This window comes from Xyrauchen texanus, chromosome 3 (genome assembly GCF_025860055.1).
Source record: "Xyrauchen texanus isolate HMW12.3.18 chromosome 3, RBS_HiC_50CHRs, whole genome shotgun sequence".
NCBI classification, from domain to species: domain Eukaryota; kingdom Metazoa; phylum Chordata; class Actinopteri; order Cypriniformes; family Catostomidae; genus Xyrauchen; species Xyrauchen texanus.
Genome location: NC_068278.1, coordinates 27606288 through 27627645, shown reverse-complemented (window position 1 = coordinate 27627645; position 21358 = coordinate 27606288). Strand labels below are relative to the sequence as shown.

Here is a 21358-nt window from a genome sequence, read left to right as displayed (position 1 = left end):
ATTATTTGTTATTTTGAAAACAAAATAGATCTCTGGAAAATACAGAATTTTCTTATTCTTGTTGCAAAATTGTATATACACAAAAATATTAGAACTTATTAGTGCTTAATAAATATGAGATACATTTTAAATAAAACATGTATAGCTTTTATTGCTTGTTATTGATGAGATCTCCTTTGCTTCCTGAAGATTGTGAATGTAGTTTTTTGTCTCTTATCTTATTTAGTTATTGTTCATTGTTAATTTATTCATTAATTTATTTATTTTACTCTTGGTATACAAGTGATGTATAAATCCAATATCTGTTAAGCTTTTTGTGTGTGTGTGTCTATAAATAATTAAATAAATAAAAAAACTGAAAAATATATAGTTTTCTCTGTTTTTCAAGTAATAACCATGCTGTTGAACACGTAGTTATTTTGAATTGTAAATACTTTATTCACGAGAACAAGTTTCTTGGTTCTTTAGCCAGATTTGAGGTCTTTCTGGTTGAGGTGCCCCACGTATTGTTCAGTCTTGTTTTCTTTATGATGTTTTTAATACATTTATTGTAATTGTTTATATTTAAACTTGAGAGCTTTAATTTGACACCTATACCTGTCGCAAAATTGACCCAGCTTCTCTTATAAAACAGCAATTTTACCATAGTAAACTCCACACATATTTCATTACAAAAGGATTGTTTATTGTAAATCATGTTGAAAATAAGCAGACAGGTGGTCAATTTATTAAGTGAAGAGCCAATTATAAGGCATACTGAAGCATCTCCTCCATAGACATCAATAAAAAATATTATATATAATAATTATCTAATGTGGATTTTCTTGATAGAAAAATATATTCGTGTTTGGTTAGAGGTGGATGTAAAAGGCCTAAAAATAGCATTTTAGCCTAGCATAAAGCTAAATGTTCACATGACAATATACACAAGGTTTACTCTTTCTGATGCTCCAAAAATGTACTCAAAAACATCATCTTCTGATCATATAACTTTATATCCATCTTTTCACTCATAACAGTGTGAAGGCACCCATGTCTGTTAGTATGAAAGTAAAAAATCATAAGAATGTGTTTCACGGCTGTTCAAACACTCATCAGATTGCATAATTAATGGATGTATTCCAACAAAGCAGACACAGACCTTAATTTAATGAAACAAATGATAATGAAATGCAAAGTAATCTCTTCAGTAATCAAAATACATTTGAATTTAACAGTATTCTGATTACCAATGATTTAAATTTAAATTGTAGTGGAATAAAGTTACAAATATTTAGTATTTTAAATCCATAATCCAGTTACATGTATTCCATTACTCCCCAACCGTGCTAGCAGATGACCTTAAAGCTAATAGATAGTGTGAAAGGATATATGGGAAAGGAGGCGAGAACCCGCTTGACAATATAAATAATAGTTCAATGAAGAAATAAACAAAAGACAAAAACACACACATGATGGTCAGCTGACCTTCTACATTCTCTCTCGTCCCTTCCTCCCGGAGGCTTAATTAGCCTGATAAGGGACCGGGTGTGTATAATCACAGTCCAACGCCGCCCTCCGCCCTGCCACAGATAGGTTTTGATTTCATGGGGTCTTTATGACCCGGCCATGAAGCTCACTATATTTTGAAACACAGCCTCAAGTTAATTAAAATCACATTGATTTAACATTCTAAATATTGTTTGAGTGGGCATATTCTGCATTTCATGTTTTTTACAATTACAGTTTTTTATATTTGGGTTATTCCCACTGAGCTATATATATAGATCAGTGGTTATTCCTCAACGTTTTCACACATTAACACAAACTTAAGAGTTCGATTAATAAAACTATATAAATATAAAATGAATATATTTGCATTTTAATTCTAGAAAAGTAGGAAAAAGTGCTCAACAAGTAAAGAGGTGGAGCAGCAAAAAATATATAAATAAATACTCTATGTGGGGGAAAAGAGAGTTTAAACTGTATTAATTTATCACCTCATGTGGTTTCAGTCACCTACAGTCATCAGACAGGAAGCCTTTACTTTTTACTAATGTTGTTTATGATTGCAAAGCAGTTTCTCTTTTATTTGAATTATACTTTGTGAAAAAGAGCAATTTACATAATTAACAAGTGCAGATATAAAAGTATTTAATATTATTCTTGCATAGAAATGTCAATGATCCCATATAAGGCAAAACCCGTTGACATATTCCACATATTGAAAGATTTAGAAAGTTATAGAAATATACACATCAATTATACAGTAATATATTACAGCAGGGCTGAATTGAACAGAATCAGAGTCACAGTGACTGTTCAAGTAACAGTAACAGTGATTGACTGGCAGAGGGCAGAGAGTAGTAGTTGTGCAAACAAGGGTGGAGGGGGCGTACACAAAAACTGAATGGGAAGAACACTGTTTTCTACACACTTTTGCCAGCAAATAACTTAGTTTAGTACTTTTAGGCGCTTACATCAGCCTCATTACATTAAAAGACAGATACTGAGACAGAAAAACATAAACAGAAAAACAATTCTGAAAATAATTTTAAAAAGGGATGGTTCACCCAAAAATGATAATTCTGTCATCATTTACTCAACCTCATATTGTTCCAAACCTGTATGACACAACACAAGAGAAGAAATGTTGAAGAATGCTCAAGCTGAACTTTTTTACAATAAAATAAACTGAATGGAGAACTAAGGCTGTCAGTCCTTAAAATTCTGCCCAACATCTCCTTCTGTGTTCCAAGGAAGAGATAAAGTAATACAAGTTTCAAAAAACATGATTGTAAATAATGACAGAGTTTTCCGTTTTTTAACTGATGTACTTGTTGATTTGTGGCAGTAGTGATTCAAAAAAAAGTTTTTTTTTTTACAAATGCTACAGCATGACTAGCTTATGCATCAATTGTTATATAAGGCTTGCAATCTACTAGAATGTTTTTTGTCTACATACCTTTAATTCTAAATTATTCTTTAGAAGTTGATGAGTTGAAACCATCTGTAAGTACTGACTGAAACTTTCTCTCACGTATGCATGACATTTATTTAGCACAAATGGTTGATAAATTCCTCAGATAAGGACTAAAATTATTTTTTTCTTCACTAACATTCTGTCCTTATACTTATGAATGAATTGTGATGATATTCGTATATTCAGCTTTGATTTCTTTTGTTTCTCTGTATTTTTATGCATTATATGTTCAGCCTCAAACCTAGTTTAATGTAAAAGGTCCAATAAAGGAATAGGAAGCCTATACTTGGCCAAATAAGAACCACACAGTGCATATAATTCAATAGAGGACTGTATCTCTGAGACACTGCTGATCTTATGTATTGTTCTAGCTTCCTGTTTTCTTAAATTTGGGATACCCAAATAATCATTGGACAGCATTGGAAACCTCAAAAAAAATATACCCTCATTCAAACATTAAACATTTATATATTCAAAGATCAACATAACATCAGTGGAACATATTTAAGTCAAGTTTAATCTTCAGTACAATCCTAAATAAAATGCCAATGCAGGAGTGATAATAATATACCTGTAAGTGGCTCAATACTATTTTGCTCAGCTCTCCATCTCTTTATCCTTCTCACTGCTAGAGAAAGCTACGTATATTGAAATACTGAAATGAAGTGTTCAGCACTGCATCAGTATATGGGGGAAAAAGTGCACATATTGATGAATGGGTGTAGCTATCTGGTACTTAAATATGCAAAGGGTCAGAGAAAAGTGGATAAGGTAGACTTTTTTTAGATTTAAACTTTCAGTGCAACCTACAGCAGTGTCGACGGTATACGTCTACTATAAAATGACAGAGATGGGATTAAATCATCCAAATATCTTAAAAATAAAACAAGCACAATCCTCCATTTCAAATTCCCAAAAAATTATTAGAATAAATGCTACTTTGTAATAGGAAATATATAACGCAACACTGTGCTATGCAGATAAGCGTTGCTTGGTCTCGAAGAGGTCTGAGAGGAAATGCTGGAAGTTGAGGGCTATATCCTCTTCCTGATTTTTGATGAGCAAAAGGAGAATGCCAAGTATTTTTCCTCTAAGATATAAATAAATGTAAAAAAAAACAAAAAAACAAAAACAAAACAGTGCTAGATGAAAGCTTACATCCTGTCTTAAGTCTCATTTTAACTTATCAATACAGTAGGGCACAATTGGTTTGTCAAAGGCCTATATTTCTTTCCAAAAGGATCTACTTAGCACCAAAGGCACTTTAAGCGCCATCAGCATTTTTAAATATGGATCTGACAAGTTAAGGCCACTATAATCCTGTTTTTACCTAATAATACTACTAATAAATGAATGAATATTTAATATGTAGATGAATAGGGATTCCCTGTTAAACCAAACTCACTTCCTCAACTACCTCATCCTCTTGGTTGGCTATGTTGTCAGTTAACATAAGGCTTTGCAGCAGACCTGTAGGAATAATGGGCCTGAAAGACCGGTTGCGACTGTAGGTGAAGGGAAATGAGGATGAAATTCGACCTGAGGAGCCAAACGAGATCGGCCTGTGCTGAAGCTGTGGACGGTGATCAAGTTTAGCAGCTTGTGAGGAATCTCTATGCTCCAGCATACGCTTTAAGTCCTGCACCTGACCTAGCAGTTCCATAATCTTGGTCATGACAGCCACGGAGCCACCACCCAGGATGTGCACCTCAGGAATCCAGCGTAGGTAGCGCTGCATCCATAGGCGGAGAGCCGGTCCATCCAGACAGGGGAGCAGGAGGCCGTGGTAGTCCAGAGGACGCTGCTGCCAGGACTCGTAGAATTCTTGGGAGGCTGCCACGGGGGAGTCAGGAGACCCCATCCAGCGACTAATACGATTAACTCGCAACATCTTTTTAAGGCTTTCGGTCTCGTCCTTGAAGAAACCTTTCTTGGGTGGCGTTTTGAAGGCAGAGCTGGGTAAGGATAACTGTCTTTGGTGCTATAATATTGAATAAGATTAAATTTTAATCTTAAAAAATAATGAGAAACAGACTGAACTCAGCTTTAGATATAATTCATTACTGCAGTCATTCAGACAGAGATAAAGCAACTTATTATTGCATTAATTATTTTCAAACTGTAATCAATACAATTAATTACATTATTCATTAATAATTTTTTTATAGATTTAGCAATAGTAAAAACCCTTTCACATGACTTGCATTTGGACTTCAACGCACCACTCAATACAAGCGTCATGCAGCACTTTGACCTCCATTTAAAAAGTTTTGCAAATAGCATCACAGAATGATGTTTTACATCTGATGTGAGACGACATTGCTAACCACTGAGCCGCCTGGTTTCTTCTTGCTGAGAGGCGACAGTGCTAACCACTGAGCCACTGTGAGGCATGGTTTCTTTGATACATTTCACACACACACACACACACACACACACACACACACACACACACACACACACACACACACACACACACACACACACACACGTTGTGTTTCCATGTTTTATGGGGACTTTCCATAGACATAATGGTTTTTATACTGTACAAACTTTATATTCTATCCCCTAAACCTAACCCTACCCCTAAACCTAACCCTCACAGAAAACTTTCTGCATTTTTACATTTTCAAAAAACATCATTTAGTATGATTTATAAGCTGTTTTCCTCATGGGGACCGACAAAATGTCCCCACAAGGTCAAACATTTCGGGTTTTACTATCCTTATGGGGACATTTGGTCCCCACAAAGTGATAAATAAACGCTCACACACACACACACACACACACACACACACACACACACACACACACGAAACTTTAATGTCTTGCTGCTCTTTCTGCTCTTGGTGAATTTATACTAGTTCAAGAACTGGAATTCAAGATCGCTTCATAAAGTTTGACAGTTTGTAAACATTTCTTGTTGCTTTGTACTCTAAAAGAGACCATTGGTGAGGCAAAATCATGTGTAAAAAAATTAGGTGCAACGTTCGACGCGTCACTGCAAACTGTCCGTTAATCACTGTATTGAGTCATATAAAAGAGTCTTTAGAGATTGTATGAAGGCATTTCATTCTCTTACCTTGGGCTTGTGAGGTTTGCGTACAGTTCTCTCGATTTTCACCTTCTCAGTGTACAAAGGGTTAAGGAAGAAATTCTGGGCCTTGTTGTCATACTGCACAGACCAGTCCCACACTGTAGGGAAGCTCAATGAGCCACTTTGTGCAGTTGGTGTCTCGGCCTGCCAACACAATCAAGTAGAGGCAGTAAGTGGGAGGTGTGCCCGACAACATCAGGGAGGCAACGACCACCAACTTTGGAGCACATGTGGACTAATGACTGCAATAACAGAGGGCTGACTGTTTTCCTTTCAGCCACAGATTTCAATAGACACACTGCCTGGCCTCTAATACTGTTGAACTGCAAAAATGGTAAATGCAGGGTGCAAAATGCAAAGGTGTCTTCAGAACAGTACTACAATCTTTCCTTTACATGAAGCGTATAGGTGATCAAGTACAGCTCAGTGCTACAATCTTTAATTTATATGAAGCTTCTGTATAATGCTTGGCAACCTAAATCTGAGCTGTGATCACAACACCAGAATGAACTGAATGATTAAAGGAACAGTTCACCCAAAAATGAAAATAAAGTTTTGTTATTGTAATTTACAGAAGTTATATAAGGAATAATTCACCCAAAAAATTAAATTTTCTCATCATTTACTCACCCTCATGCCATCCCAGATGTTTATGACTTTTTTCATTCTTTTGCTGAACACAAAGACTTGTTGTAGCTCTGTAGGTCCATACAATGCTAGTGAATGGTGACCAGAACTCCAAAAAGGAGATAAGGTCAGAATAAAAGTATTCCATGAGACTCCAGTGGTTTAATCTAAAAAATGTCTTCTGAAGCAATCCAGTTGGTTTTGGCAGATGTCACTGTACATATTGTCATTGCAGTCTCTAGGCACGATCATGATTTCAAGCTCGGTTACACTTCCTAGTGCTTGACGCATGTGCACAGTGCTAGTATTTTCTATAGGAAAGTGTAATCGAGCTTGAAATCATGATCACCAAGGAGACTGCTGTCAAAATGCAGAGTGAAAAAAAAAAGTTATTTTATAAAACCAACTGGATCACTTAAGAATATATGGATTAAACAACTGGAGTTGTATGGGTTATGTTTATGCTGACTTTATCTGCTTTTGTGGAGCTTCAATTTCAAAATTTCACTTGCATTGTACAGCCGAGATATTCTTCTAAAAATCTTTGTTTTTACTCAGCAGAATAAAGAAAGTCATACACATCTGGGATGGCATGAGGGTGAGTAAATGATGAGAGAATTTTCATTTTTTGGCGAACAAATCCTTTTTCATTATATATAGTGATTGTATGCCTTCATAAGACTTATGAGAAGAATGAGGAATGAGTTGCATGAAATACTTTTATAAAATGTGCTTTTAAGCTTTAAAGTGAGTCACTATCTTCCGCTAGAGTATGGAAATCAGCATAAAAACATTCTTTAAAATTTAAAATATGGGTTTGAAACGTATGAGGGTGATTAAATAATGAAAGAATTTCCATTTTTGTGTGAACTATTCCTTTAACATAACCCATAATAAAGAGCAGTTTCACCTTCATAACACTTTCCATGTGATAGGCAGAGTTGAACATAAAGGTGCTGAAAATTGGCACATGAACACTATCGGACAGCACAGTCAGGTAAGTCTCGGAGAACTGGAAGGCCGGGCTGTGCTGCTGAGCAAGCTGCCACACGCACTCCAGGAACAGCAGGAACACTGGAGACTGACACTGCACATTTAGACAGAAGAATCAAAATGGACCCTATTTTCTTCCTGGTCGCACATCATAGCGTGTTATTCCAAATAAAATAACAATTCCATTTTCCTCTCCTTAAAACAACTAACTGGATAAAATCCATCCTACAAGTTTTTACACAGAATATCCTGAAATATGTCACATTACCCAAGTAAAATGGATTGTGAAAAAATGGCAATCAGGTTTGACAAGCACAGATAAGATATCTTACAACCTGAAATAAGATTACAGATATGCAGCTTGCTTAATTTTGCCTAAAATTTCAAGAGTACATATGAAACAATAACAGATCCACTGTTATACAGCAGGCAAGTATAAGCATGCAATAATAACCTCTTTGTCTTTCTGATGGAGGTGATTACATCGATCCATGAAGGCATGGCAACCAGCCACCCACTCCTTCTGCACCAGACTCTGGAAACCCATCACTGTTCTGTAATAAGGGTCCAGCATTATCTGAGCCAGACTGGAGATCACACAGCAAAGATCTGTTCCCTCTCCCTCTGAAATGAATCAATAACAAGATAAAAGATCAGGGATCCCATCAAGTTGCAACACTATCTTAGTGGAGGTTTTAAAGTATTTAACATTCGCCACTTGTAGCACCAAACAGAATTGCAAAAATAACGATTGTTTCCAAAAGGGTTCCGTTGCCCCTTCTACCCACATTTTCCGAAAACATTTAGTCCCGCTCAAAACTCGTGCCATTTTTTGAACCAGCCCAGAAGTCAACATGTCAGACAGCTCTCACAAATAACACAATGTTTTTAGGCACTACAGGGTTTATACTTTTTAGAAAGACAACCTACGAATAACTAATAGTTGCGCTGCACATTAAATTGGTTTAGGAGAAAAAATATTAACATCAACACAACTACACATTTCATCTTTGTGGTTGAGACATTCTTACTTGGCGTACCTGTTAAAAGGACATTTGTGTTGTCTTTTTCAAGACATTCAACCACCTCTACAGCTTTCTGTAGACATTGTCTGTTGGGTACATTAAATACAGCTTGTTAATAGATGTAAAAATGTTGATTGAGATGTCTAACTTATGATTATGAACAGAAATGGAGATACTAGGAAATTATCTGACCTGATAAAATCTAGCCATCCTGAGCTCTCGAGGGAAGAGAACCATTTCACATCCAGCAACCAAAAATCTGTTGAATTATCTAAGAGACAAATAAAACAATAGTCATTATACAGATACACAGTGATAGCAAAAAAAAATACTTTTGAAATAAAGACCCAATTAATGCAAATTCTGCAACTCACCAATAAGAAAATACTGTTTGAATTTGTTGTATGACTGCTGGATGTCTTGGATAGACGGAAGTGATTCTGAGAGGTCCTCTGTTTTTACTGAGTAAAGGTAATTATGTGCAACAGAATTTATCATTCTGAAACAGAATAAAAGAGGAAGTCTGTAAATGTTAAAGTACTTAAAGTTTCCTTGCTGTGAACATGGCAAATCGTGACTATTTCTCAGAGAAAGAACAGTCCCCTAGAGTGTCAGAATGAATTACAAGAGAGAGTTTGTTACAGCAGGCTCTACAGTACAAACACAGACATTCCTAAAGAACAAATATTCTGAAACATGCGGATATACTGTATATCAGCAATTGAGTTCAAAAGTTAAATGTGAGTAAAAACAGTGTATTCCTTTACATCTCCAAGTGCTTTTGAAAATCCCCATCTTCTTGTGTCACAGGCAGGAATGACGCTTTAAACAGAGCACAACCACTGTGATGAGACCAACACCAGATCTAAAAAAAGAGGAAAATAATCTGTGAATGGATCTAAATACATAGCTTTCTTTCATTACACTTTCATAACATTTGTAAAATTATCTAAATGATTAGATCTTGTTAAGACTTAGATAAAAATCTTTTAGGCAAATAATTTCATGATGACTCATAAACAGCATTTTAAGTTCATATTATAATAATAATTGATGTAAAAATAATGTATAATATTCATAACTCACTGGTAATCCCTTTCCTTGGTTGCTGAATAAATCCTCTATTGCTCTTGGGATGACAAAGTACTTTGGTAACCTGGAGAGAATGTCAAAGCATTAGATACATATTATGTTTGCATTTTAATAAACAAAAACTTTTAGAAAGATGTCTTGAGCAATTCACTCTTAAAGGCATAGTTCACCCAAAATTGAAAATTCTCTCATTTACTCACCCTCATACCATCCAAAACGTGTATGATTTTCTATCTTCTGCTATACACAAACAAACTTTTTAGAAGAATATCTCAGGTCTGTAGGTCCATACAATGCAAGTGAATGGGGGCCAGAATTTGAAGGTCCAAAATGCAAATAAAGGTAGCATAAAAGTAATCCATAAGACTCAAGAGGCTTAAGCTATATCTTCAGAAGTGATATGATAGGTGTGGGTGAGAAACAGATCAATATTTAAGTCCTTTTTTTAACCATAAATCTCCACTTTCATGTTTACATTTAAAAATGACTTTTAGGTGGCCTTTATGTGAATTTTGGACCTTCATAGTTCTGGCCAACATTCACTTGCATTGTATGGACCTACAGACCTGTGATATTTTTCTAAAAATCTTAATTTGTGTTCAGCAGACGTCACACACATCTAGGATGGAAAGAGGGTGAGTAAATTATTAGAGAATTTTCATTCCCCTTCACCTTATGCAATATCCAAAAATTGATGTTGAAAAAAAAAACCCTAATTGTTCATATTTTTCAACACCATGAATACAGTAAAAAGTGTATTCTTGACCAATTTTAAAGCATCATAAAGACACAGATTAGAGATTACCTGTTAAAGAACATGTACAATGACTTCAATAGCATCTAAAATGCATGTAATTCAAACAGTAACCGGACATCGAAACTTCAAACAGCATCGGACACCTCATAGCCAACAACAACATAATTTACCTCTGAGAGAGTTCAAAGTTCTCATTTTCAGTGACTAATCTACATTTAGCTTTGGTCCGTTTCATTTCCTGTGTCCAGTCCCCTGGTGAGTCAAACAGAATTGTCTCCCATTTCCTCTGCATGTCTGAAAAAAACATCAGATAGTAAAAATGTATTTGTTGTTGTTACAAAGTTGATTAATGAGCCATATGTGTTTAGGTTGTATCATTTAAAACTATATGACACAAAACATTATTCTAAACCCATTTATTTTTACTTGGAAACTTAGATGCATGTCATGTCCGATAAAAATGGTATTACATTAAGATAGCATAATATATTAAGGTGATATAACACAGTTGAAAAACTGACTGAAGCTGAACTAACTGAAAAAAGAGATAATCCAAAAAGATTCAGAACAAAAAAATATTCAAGAAAGATAATCCAAGAATATATAATCACTATAAAAAGAGAGATGGACTGTTGTTCTTCCAGCCATCTGTTGGATTCCAGTTGTAGAAACTATGGTAACAATTCAGCAGTTGCTGCAACAAGACCAGTGCTGGATATAGGCCTGTAGTTTCTACATGTTCAGTGTTCATTATGTCCATAAGTGTCACTTTAGAGTGTTGTCATGGTGATGTTTTCCCTCATAAAGCATCAACTAATACATCTGTTTTGTTGCTGCTGTTTGTAAGCAAGCTGTTTCAAAAGCAGACACAGTATGTATACATCTAAAATATCACAGATTCAAGTAACCAGAATGCAGTACTCACATGACAGCAATAAAAAAATGAAACTATGTAAAACAATGAAAACATGTAGAGGGTCTAGGAACCCTAGGAAATTCGTACCTTGGCTTGTTGACCCCACGTAGGAAAAAGCAAAGACACACTTCAGAGATTTCTCCTCCAAACAATGGTGTGCAATACCTTGAAAGATCTGACAAAAACAAACACAAAGAGATATTTAAAGGATTATTCCAGGTTCAATACAAGTTAAGCGCAATTGACAGCATTGTACTTTTCTTTAAATATAAAAGAGCAAAAAGGTTACAGTGAGGCACTTACAGTGGAACTGAATGGGGCCAATCGGTAAACGTTAAATACTCATGGTTTCTAAAGTAAAGCCATAAGTATGCATTTTATCATTAAACAAATTTTATAAAATTGCTAACTAAACATTTCTGTAAAGTTATAGCCAATTTTACAACTTTGCGGCCAAGTTTTAACAATGTAAATAATGTACGTGCTTTTATAATATAATTAGCTTCACATTTCTGTCTTTAAACCTTTCAAAATTGGCCCCATTCACTTCCATTGTAAATGCCTCACTGTATCTTCAATTTCTGGAACAAGACGAAACAAGTCGAAATACATTTTGTGATAATCAACATTAAGGTACAAATGCTGCTGATTGACCTTAACTTGTATTGAATCCGTAATATTCCTTTAACCCTAACCCTTTAAAAGTAACATTAATATTACGTTATTTTATCAAATTAAACAAATTACCCTCTTTGCATCTTCTTCCTTGGTAAACGTTAGACAGAACTGCAAAACACGCAGATCTTTACAATGAATGATAATTTTGGATGGACATTTGTTCTTCAAGAGGCCTCCAGTTATCAGCTTCCTCTTTTCATCATACACTTGAAAAGAAATTAAATTAAATGATTATGGCAATATTTAACCCATTATAAATATCACTGTTGCTTTCCAAGCTTGCATATATATATTATATATATATATATATATAAAAAATACTATTAATAATAGTAGTAATATTAATAATAAATAAAAACAATTATTACCACCATAGATATGGTCCACACACATTAATGGAATGTCATTTTCTCCATAGAGTTTGTTCTTAAAGTTCTTGGCCTGGAACAAAACAAAATATAATAGTAGAAGCCTCTTATTGTACTTTCATTTCATGTGAAGTTAAACACCACTTACTATATTTGTCGAGGTAGAAATGTTGAAAAAAAGTTAATGCTTGTGAAAAACGAACAAATGTCAACTCTGTGTGAAAGGTGCATTTTAAACACAGGACAGAAATGTGCAGCTGCTTTGTTTGGTGTGCTGTATAAAATTCTCACACAATATTCTGTTTGTGAAAGCAAGTGTGAAGCACACTTCACTTCACTTCCTGTTAAGCCATCCTCAAATAAAAGTCAGAAAGAAGCCTACAGAATCTCTTGATTCCAACCAACATTAATATATGATCAAATGTAGCACACATTTTTGGATGACCTTTAAGATTACTGATAAAAGAACATTGATGTTTACATCATTGTCAACATGCATCATAAAATCAAAAACTGATCCAAAAACAGGGCTCTGGCACATTATGAATACCTGTAACCTGATTATGAGAATTTCATTATCAGTGAGTCAGACACGCAAGTTCCTGAAATGGCAGCTAAATGGAAAGCACTCAGGCAGCACAGTTCCTCATGCAAGGCATTTGAGCGTGCATTTGACAATCGGTTTTACAGTTTGCAAATTTTTTATTAGACACGCCAAGATTTGAAGGCAAACACTGACACTTTAGAAGACAGATGCACCCAAACAAGGTTGTTTGGTTTTAACAGTTATGTGAGCAACATCTCACAAATTCCATTTACACAAATATGCTAATATCCAACCCACTAATTCATCTGAAAACTTCTCAAATGTTTGTTCCACAGGATGTTTATCCTTACAAGGTTGCCTGCACATTTCTGTGTCCCTATGATCTACCACTTTGGTTCACTTGCTTGCATGTATGTGTGTGTGTGCACACATGTATGTGTGTGTGTGTGTGTGTGTGTATGTGTGTGTGAGAGAGAGAGATAGAGAGAAATGCAACTATTCTGTTGCATTTGAATAATCCGGGTTCAATACATGTAAAGCTCAAATCGACAGCATTTGTGGCATTATTACAACAAAATTTTATTTCAGCTTGTCAATCCTTTTCTTTAAAAAAAAGCAAACAATCTGGGTTACAGTGAGGCACTTACAATGGAAGTGAATGGGGCCAATTTTTGAAGGGTTTAAAGACAGAAATATGAAACTTATAATTTTATTAAAGCACTTAAATTAATTCTTCTGTTAAACCTGGTGTATTATTTCAGCAGAAAAGTTGTTGAAACCGTGAGTTTTGCAGTCTTTTTAGGGGGTTACAGCATTACATTGTTATGGAGCAAAGTTATCAAATTGGATAACCTTACACAGAAAAGGTTAGCAAGCGATTTTATCACACTAAAATCATGTTAACATGCATATCGTTTATGTCTTGTGGCTATTCTTTTGATACAGTGAATAGTTTAATGTTTACGGATTTGCCCCATTTACTTCCATTGTAAGTGTATCATTGTAACCCAGATTTGTATTTTTTTAAAGAAAAGGAGGGAAATAAATGTTGTGTTTTTTGTTGTGGTAATCAACATTATGCCACAAATGCTGTCGACTGAGTTTAACTAGTACAGAACATGGAACATTACTCAATAATGCACAATAATATTTTTGTTGTTAACAGTCCAGTACAGCCATAAAAACAAACGTCATTATTTTGGATTATTAGTAATCTTATCACTATGTCTGATGACCGTTATACAAACGGGTAGACTGCAAACCTTGTTATCTTCTCTTCAAATAACACTATAAGTACAATAGTGCATGGTTTCAATGTACATAGAGGAAGTGAAAAAAAAAAAAACCCACTGTGGTTCTCTGAATGATTAACCTGAATGATTAAATTAAAGCTTGCAGACAGCATTCTACAGTTAACTTATAGTGGACATTAATTACCATGACATTCAATTTTTGCTACAGTAAATATGGTGTTGCATGTAAACAGAAGGGTCAAAATGGCTACATATTTTCACCAACACAAGTTGAAGTCAGAAATTTACATACACCTTAGCCAAACACATTTAAACTCCGTTTTTCACAATTCCTGACATTTAATTATAGAAAACATTTAACAGTCTTAGGTCAGTTAAAATCACTACTTAATTTTAAGTAATGTCAGAATAATAGTAGAGAGAATGATTTATTTCAGCTTTTATTTCTTTAATCACATTCCCAGTGGGTCAGAAGTTTGCATACACGTTGTTAGTATTTGGTAGCATTGCCTTTAAATTGTTTAACTTAGGTCAAACATTTTCCAAAAACTTCTCAAAATAAGTTGCTGGAATTCTGGCCCATTCCTCCAGACCGAACTGGTGTAACAGGTTTGTAGGCCTCCTTGCTCGCACACGCTTTTTCAGCTCTGCCCACAAATTTTCTATCAGACTGAGGTCAGGGATTTGTAGTGGTCACTCCAATACCTTGACTTTGCTGTCCTTAAGCCATTTTTCCACAACTTTGGAGGTATGCTTGGGGTCATTGTCCATTTGGAAATTCCTGGCTAATGTATTGAGATGTTGCATTAATACATCCACATAATTTTCCTTCCTCATGATGCCATCTATTTTGTGAAATGCACCAGTCCGCCTACAACAGGATGCCACCCCCAGGCTTCACGGTTGGAATGGTGTTCTTTGGCTTGCAAGCCTCACCCTTTTTCCTCAAAACATAACGATGGTCATTATGGCCAAACAATTACATTTTGTTTCATTAGACCAGAGGACATTTCTCCAAAAAGTACGATCTTTGTCCCCACGTGCACATGCAAACTGTAGTCTAGCTTTTTATGGCAGTTTTGTAGCAGTGGCTTCTTCCTTGCTGAGCAGCCTTTCAGGTTATGTTGATATAGGACTTGTTTTACTGTGGATATAGATACTTGTCTACCTGTTTCCTCCAGCATCTTCACAAGGTCCTTTGCTGTTGTTCTAGTATTGATTTGCACTTTTTCGCACCAAACTACGTTCAATTCTAGGAGACAAAATGTGTCTAATTCCTGAGCGGTATGATGGCTGCGTGGTCCCATGGTGTATATACTTGCATACACTTGTTTGTACAGATGAACGTGGTACCTTCAGGTGTTTGGAAATTGCCCCCAATGATTAACCAGACTTGTGGGGGTCCACAATTGTTTTTCTGAGGTCTTGGCTGATTTCTTTTGATTTTCACATGATGTCAAGCAGAGGCACTGAGTTTGAAAATAGGCCTTAAAATACACCCACAGGTACACCTCTAATCAGAAGCTAATTGGCTAATAGCCTAAACCTTGAAGTCATTTTCTGGAATTTTCCATGCTGCTTAAAATAACAGTTAACTTCTGACCCAATGGAATTGTGATATAGTCAATTAAAAGTTAAACAATCTGTCTGTAAACAATTGTTGGAAAAATGACTTGTGTCATGCACAAAGTAGATGTCCTAAACGACTTGCCAAAACTATAGTTTGCTAATATGAAATCTGTGGAGTGGTTAAAAAATAAGTTTTAATGACTTCAACTGTATGATTCCTGTTCCTAGTACTATAGTGCGTCCTTACGGTCTCCTCCTGCGACGCCTCATCAATAATGAATGTAATACGAAAATTGGTGCAGAACAATGTGCCAAAGACGCCACGCTGTGAGAGATCATCTTGAGTATATTTGAGAATGGGGTTGGCACAGCAGAAAACCACTTCTCCTAAGAAGCAACAGAACAGTCATTGTCAGTTTAAATAAACAAAAAGTCAATTGTGGGTAAAATACTAAGTATTAATGCAATCTCTGGAAGCTAAGAGTCTGAATTAGAGAACATTTATTAAAGTTTGAATTGTAAATGACACCCATGGGGCTTTAAACACACAAACAGTACTTAGATTTACTGTCAATAATAAAACCTGAATAGAAACAATGTATTCAGCAGTTCATTTTTGGATGGTAATCTAAACTGATTGATTACATAGAAGTTTTCAGGAAAATGAATAGAATGGCTGGAAGAACAGAAAATTACGCAAGGAATTTATTATTTACCTGGTAACAAATTAGGATGTATTTCTTTCTTTGGTGGTTCTTTTTCCAATTTTATTTCCTTGAGAAAACATAAGCAATAAAACAGTCTGTAACCTTTATTTAAAAAGCCAAACCAAATTACAATTTAATGGACAACCCAGATATTACAAGCTAATGTCAATCATATAATGTAATATTTTATAAAAGCTTTATAAAATGAATGGCAGTTGCTGAGCTAGTACATAATTGAGGTCTAGAGGCCTCCATGAGACATCTGCTCTTTAAGGAATACTTCAACTTTTGCTGTAGACTTGTGTATATGTATGAGAAACCAGCTCTGTTGTGTATTACATTAACACAGGGATGTTGAATCTCTGAGAAGAAGTGAGTCAAAATTTAACAACATGTAATGATATCAGTAAGGTATTATTTGCAACTTACTATTTGAAAATAGATTACATCCTAAAAGTGGCTGCAGAAAACATCAACAACATTACAGTATACTGATGGCAATGTGATGTAATAACAGACGAATTACAGACATTCAGTCAAAACAAACGAAAAAAGAAAGGAAGCCATTGAACATTCTGGCTAATATGAGGTCAGCGGCAAAAACGAAGACCAAAAAATTTTGAAATGTTTACCAAGTATTTGGGACACTGTAAATGGGGCGTTGCTGTAAATGTTGTTGCATTCAAGTTCAACAAAATGGATCACAGTGGGTCTTTATTAATATTCAGCCAACAAAAATGAAGAATGCTGACAAAGAGCCCGTTACTGATCTTCAGTATGGGAATCAGCTGAACTCTTCACACAGTAAGACCAAATTGATAAAAAACTTCTTTGATTACTTGACATACAAGGATCACAGACAAATAAGGTTGGCTGAGGTGATACAAATTTGAAATATTTTAAACATCTAGTTTAAAACAAACATGTTAAGTTTGTAGAAATGTATTATTTGTGTCCAATTTGGTTTCATATATTTTTTTAAACATTTATAGCATTTTCTACAAAAAATATAAATATTGAATGACTTTAAAAATGTCATGTGGTGTAACCATCAAAAAAAGTTATAAAAGTACTTTTCTAGCACTTTGAATACATGAGAATGCATGCAACTAGACAGTTTAGAAGAAACGGACAACTTCTATTAAAATTAATGAGAGAAATTGGAACGGCCAACGGATGTAGCAAAGGAACTGCTGCCTTACAGGTAAAATAACCAATCAGCTTATAGATACAGACATCGCCTGTCAATCAACTCGAGAATGTGCATGCGCATTAGCTGAAACAGACTGTTTTTAAAGCATTATCTGAGCAAAAAGTCACAATGTATGATAATGTATGATCTGTCAATGTATGACAGATTTAACTGCTGATTTGAAATATGTTCTTTGATCGTAATCTTGACCAACTGTTTTGTAGATTCCAGTCTTTCCCCATTCAGGTAAATAGGAGCGGTCTTTAATGTCACTTGTTTACATAGAAAATTGCTGCCCAGCCTGCCCGGGAGCATTCCAAAGATGGCCGCAGAGTGGACTGACTTGCCTTCAAACGGACTTTAACGCAATTTAATCATTAATTTAAAAAAAAGTTTTTTTTAAAACAAATTTAGTATTTACATTTTTTATTTATTTATTTTTTAGTAAAAAATATCAAGAGGTTTTCTCAGGGTTACACCAATATCCATCCATCCATTTTCTATAGCCGCTTGTCCTATGAAGAGTTGCGGGCAGTGCTGGAGCCTATCCCAGATGTCTCGGTCGGAAGGCAGGAAAACAAGGTGACAGACAAACAAACAAATTCACACTCTCATTCACACATCCTTGGACTGTGTGGGAAACCAGTTGAACCGGGACTCGAACCAGGAACCTTTTTGCTGTGAGGCAACAGTACTACCCACTGAACCCCAGGTCCACCACGAGACCTGAACAAAATTAGCCTTTTCATAAAAAAGTCAAAATATCAGATTTTTTTGAGGTTCGGAAGGTGTCTTCTCAGTTTTATGGGTTTTGTCAACATGAACAACAGAATGGCTACCTACATGTTGGTTACCATTACACCACTTTATATGGGCAATGTCTCTAAAAAAATACTAATCATATATTAAACAAATTTCACTGCTTATTTCATTTAAGAAATATAAATAGAATTTCAGTTTTTAATGAGACTTTTTTATTGTCTCTGGACAGTTACACCACATGAAATGTTTTTACTTTAAGCCCCAGAAAAAAAAAATAACAAAATTGCTTTGTAAAGAAACATTTTTTCAATTTCTGAGTTCAGAGGAGGTATATTTAAGTAATTGTTCTGTGTAAATGGCATTTTTGTATCAGAATGAGCTTTACTGCCAAGTATGCTTCCACATAAATGGAATTTGTCATGGTGACAGAAGCTTCCAGTGCACACACAATACATTTATTGTATTTTATATTGTAGATATATTTCTATTTTATTCTATTTTTTATTATCTCTAAGTATATATAGAAATATACAATAAAACTTTTATTTTATTAATAAACTTTGCAAAAGCACTGTACAATCCAGTCTATAGTGTTTTTATTCACTGTTCTCATTTGTATGAACTGCTTCTCCCTCTCTTCAGAACGGCTTTAGTGACATGACTGTAAATAACACACTATTGCCAATGTTGATAATGTGTACTATAAAAATAAACAACATATTAATAGGTAATTAAACTTATGTTAAACAACTTATGTAAACAGCCGAAGACTCTCAATTCAACACAATTCAAATGAGCTTTATTGGCATGACAATTTGTACATTGTATTGCCAAAGCATTTATATGAGCATGACAAATAAAAATGAACAAAGTAGAACAAATTCTGTATTGAACAATTGTGGAAAAAACATGGAATAAATAAAATAAACAGTGTATATACTTTCAGTGGGGTTTGTGAGTAAATAGTCGAATCACTATTTGGTGGACTCTTCCCTCTTTTTGTGGCAGGATTTGATGTTCTTTGCTGCTAGTGAAATGCAGTCTCTTTGTTCACCAAGTAAGTATTGAGCTTGGGCAACATTCTTCAACTTTTTGAAGTTGGGACAAATAATTTCAAAATTTGGGAATGAAGTGTTTTCTAATTTCATTATAATTAGGGCAGGTGGTGAAGAAGTGCAGCTCTGTTTCTATTTGTCCTTGGCTACTGTACAGGCATAACCTGCTCTCTCTGGTCAACCAGCTCTGTCTGTATCTGCCCTTCTCTATCGGCAGTGCTGTCTGTCTGTATCTGCCCTTCTCTATCGCCAGTGCTGTCTGTCTGTATCTGCCCTTCTCTATCGCCAGTGCTGTCTGTCTGTATCTGCCCTTCTCTATCGCCAGTGCTGTCTGTCTGTATCTGCCCTTCTCTATCGCCAGTGCTGTCTGTCTGTATATGCCCTTCTCTATCGCCAGTGCTGTCTGTCTGTATCTGCCCTTCTCTATCGCCAGTGCTGTCTGTCTCTATCTGCCCTTCTCTATCGCCAGTGCTGTCTGTCTCTATCTGCCCTTCTCTATCGCCAGTGCTGTCTGTCTGTATCTGCCCTTCTCTATCGCCAGTGCTGTCTGTCTGTATCTGCCCTTCTCTATCGGCAGTGCTGTCTGTCTGTATCTGCCCTTCTCTATCGGCAGTGCTGTCTGTCTGTATCTGCCCTTCTCTATAGTCAGGCTGTGGTCACTCAGTCTGTACCTCGTCATGTGTTACCTCAGTTTGTGGTCTCTGACTGTACTCAGGTATTCTGCTGTCGTGTAATCTCTGTTTAGGTTCAAATAACATTGTAGTTTGCTTTGTTTTTGTGTTGTTGCATTCCAATAAGTTAGGTAACAAATCAAATCAGGTGAAGACACCTGTGTCCACCATATAAATGTGATCATGTGCTTGCAATGCCAACTAATCAATAAGGATGGCCCGGATCAAACATTATAAACTGTAAACATACTGGTGTGATCATACCCAAAAAGTCATGCAGAGTTGAGGACTTGATCGGTGCCAAAACTAATACGTTTTTTTGCCCCTTTCTAAAAATAATAGTCATCAAAACTTTATTTTTGTCGTCGGCCCAACAGCTTTCTACAAATCACTCCCGCTCTGTTAATTAATTTCCCCACATGAACACAAAACATACAAAACTGAGATTTCCCTGTCTCTCTAAACTTGAACTCAAGACAACAAAGTGCGTAGGCCCACCGGTAAAATGCCCGGTATGCCAGATTGCAATCCAGCCCTGCTCGATATTGTTTTGTAAACATAGCAACCAGTCATAATCCTTAAAATCGTTCGCTTACCTCCGGTGTAACATAAGACACAAATGACGGTTTGGAAGATTTGGCTCCTGCGCTCCCCAAACCTAACATTTCCCAGCCAGTCTCCCGCTTCCCGAGCAATCAGGTGGAAATCTAGGAGAGCTCAACTTTTTCTCGCTCACACACGATCCTTCCTCCGCTCCTTTCACAACAAACCAAATTTCCTTTGGTTGGAAGACAAACCTGCTCGGAGAGCAAACCGCGCCCTTTCTACGTCATTGTTTCTTGTTGGACGACTGTCCACTTTCAGAGGTAGGGTCAGCGCAAACGTCTTATTGGTGATTGGATAACTCGGCTGTCAATCTAATGCTCTTCCTCGTTCTGAGCCAATAAGAAGTCGTATTTATAATAGCCTATGCCCTGAAGTGAGAAGGGATTTGTGTTTATTTATATGTTGTGAATGTTAAGCAGGCAAGATGTCGAATTGTCAACTTACTCAGCCTTTTTGAAGGGTTTGATCAAAATACTGACCT

At 35.7% G+C, this 21358-nt stretch overlaps 1 protein-coding gene across 2 annotated transcripts; it reads right to left on the bottom strand.

The window, feature by feature from the left end:
- Nucleotides 1–687: 687 nt before the first annotated feature.
- Nucleotides 688–21044, bottom strand: LOC127623759 (myotubularin-related protein 12-like). Of its 2 annotated transcripts, XM_052098245.1 has the most exons (16): nt 20868–21044; nt 16601–16658; nt 16132–16271; nt 12516–12588; nt 12217–12353; nt 11557–11644; nt 10724–10847; nt 9791–9860; nt 9472–9569; nt 9079–9203; nt 8897–8975; nt 8720–8790; nt 8134–8303; nt 7597–7773; nt 6045–6203; nt 688–4943 (listed from the first exon to the last, which is right to left on the bottom strand). In XM_052098245.1, the coding sequence occupies exons 1-16, from the start codon at nt 20934–20936 to the stop codon at nt 4353–4355; spliced, it is 2229 nt and encodes a 742-aa protein (XP_051954205.1). In that variant the 5' UTR covers nt 20937–21044; the 3' UTR covers nt 688–4352. The 2 variants fall into 2 exon arrangements, with proteins under 2 accessions (XP_051954205.1, XP_051954215.1); XM_052098255.1 differs by lacking the exons at nt 16132–16271; nt 16601–16658.
- Between the last annotated feature and the right edge of the window lie 314 nt (nt 21045–21358).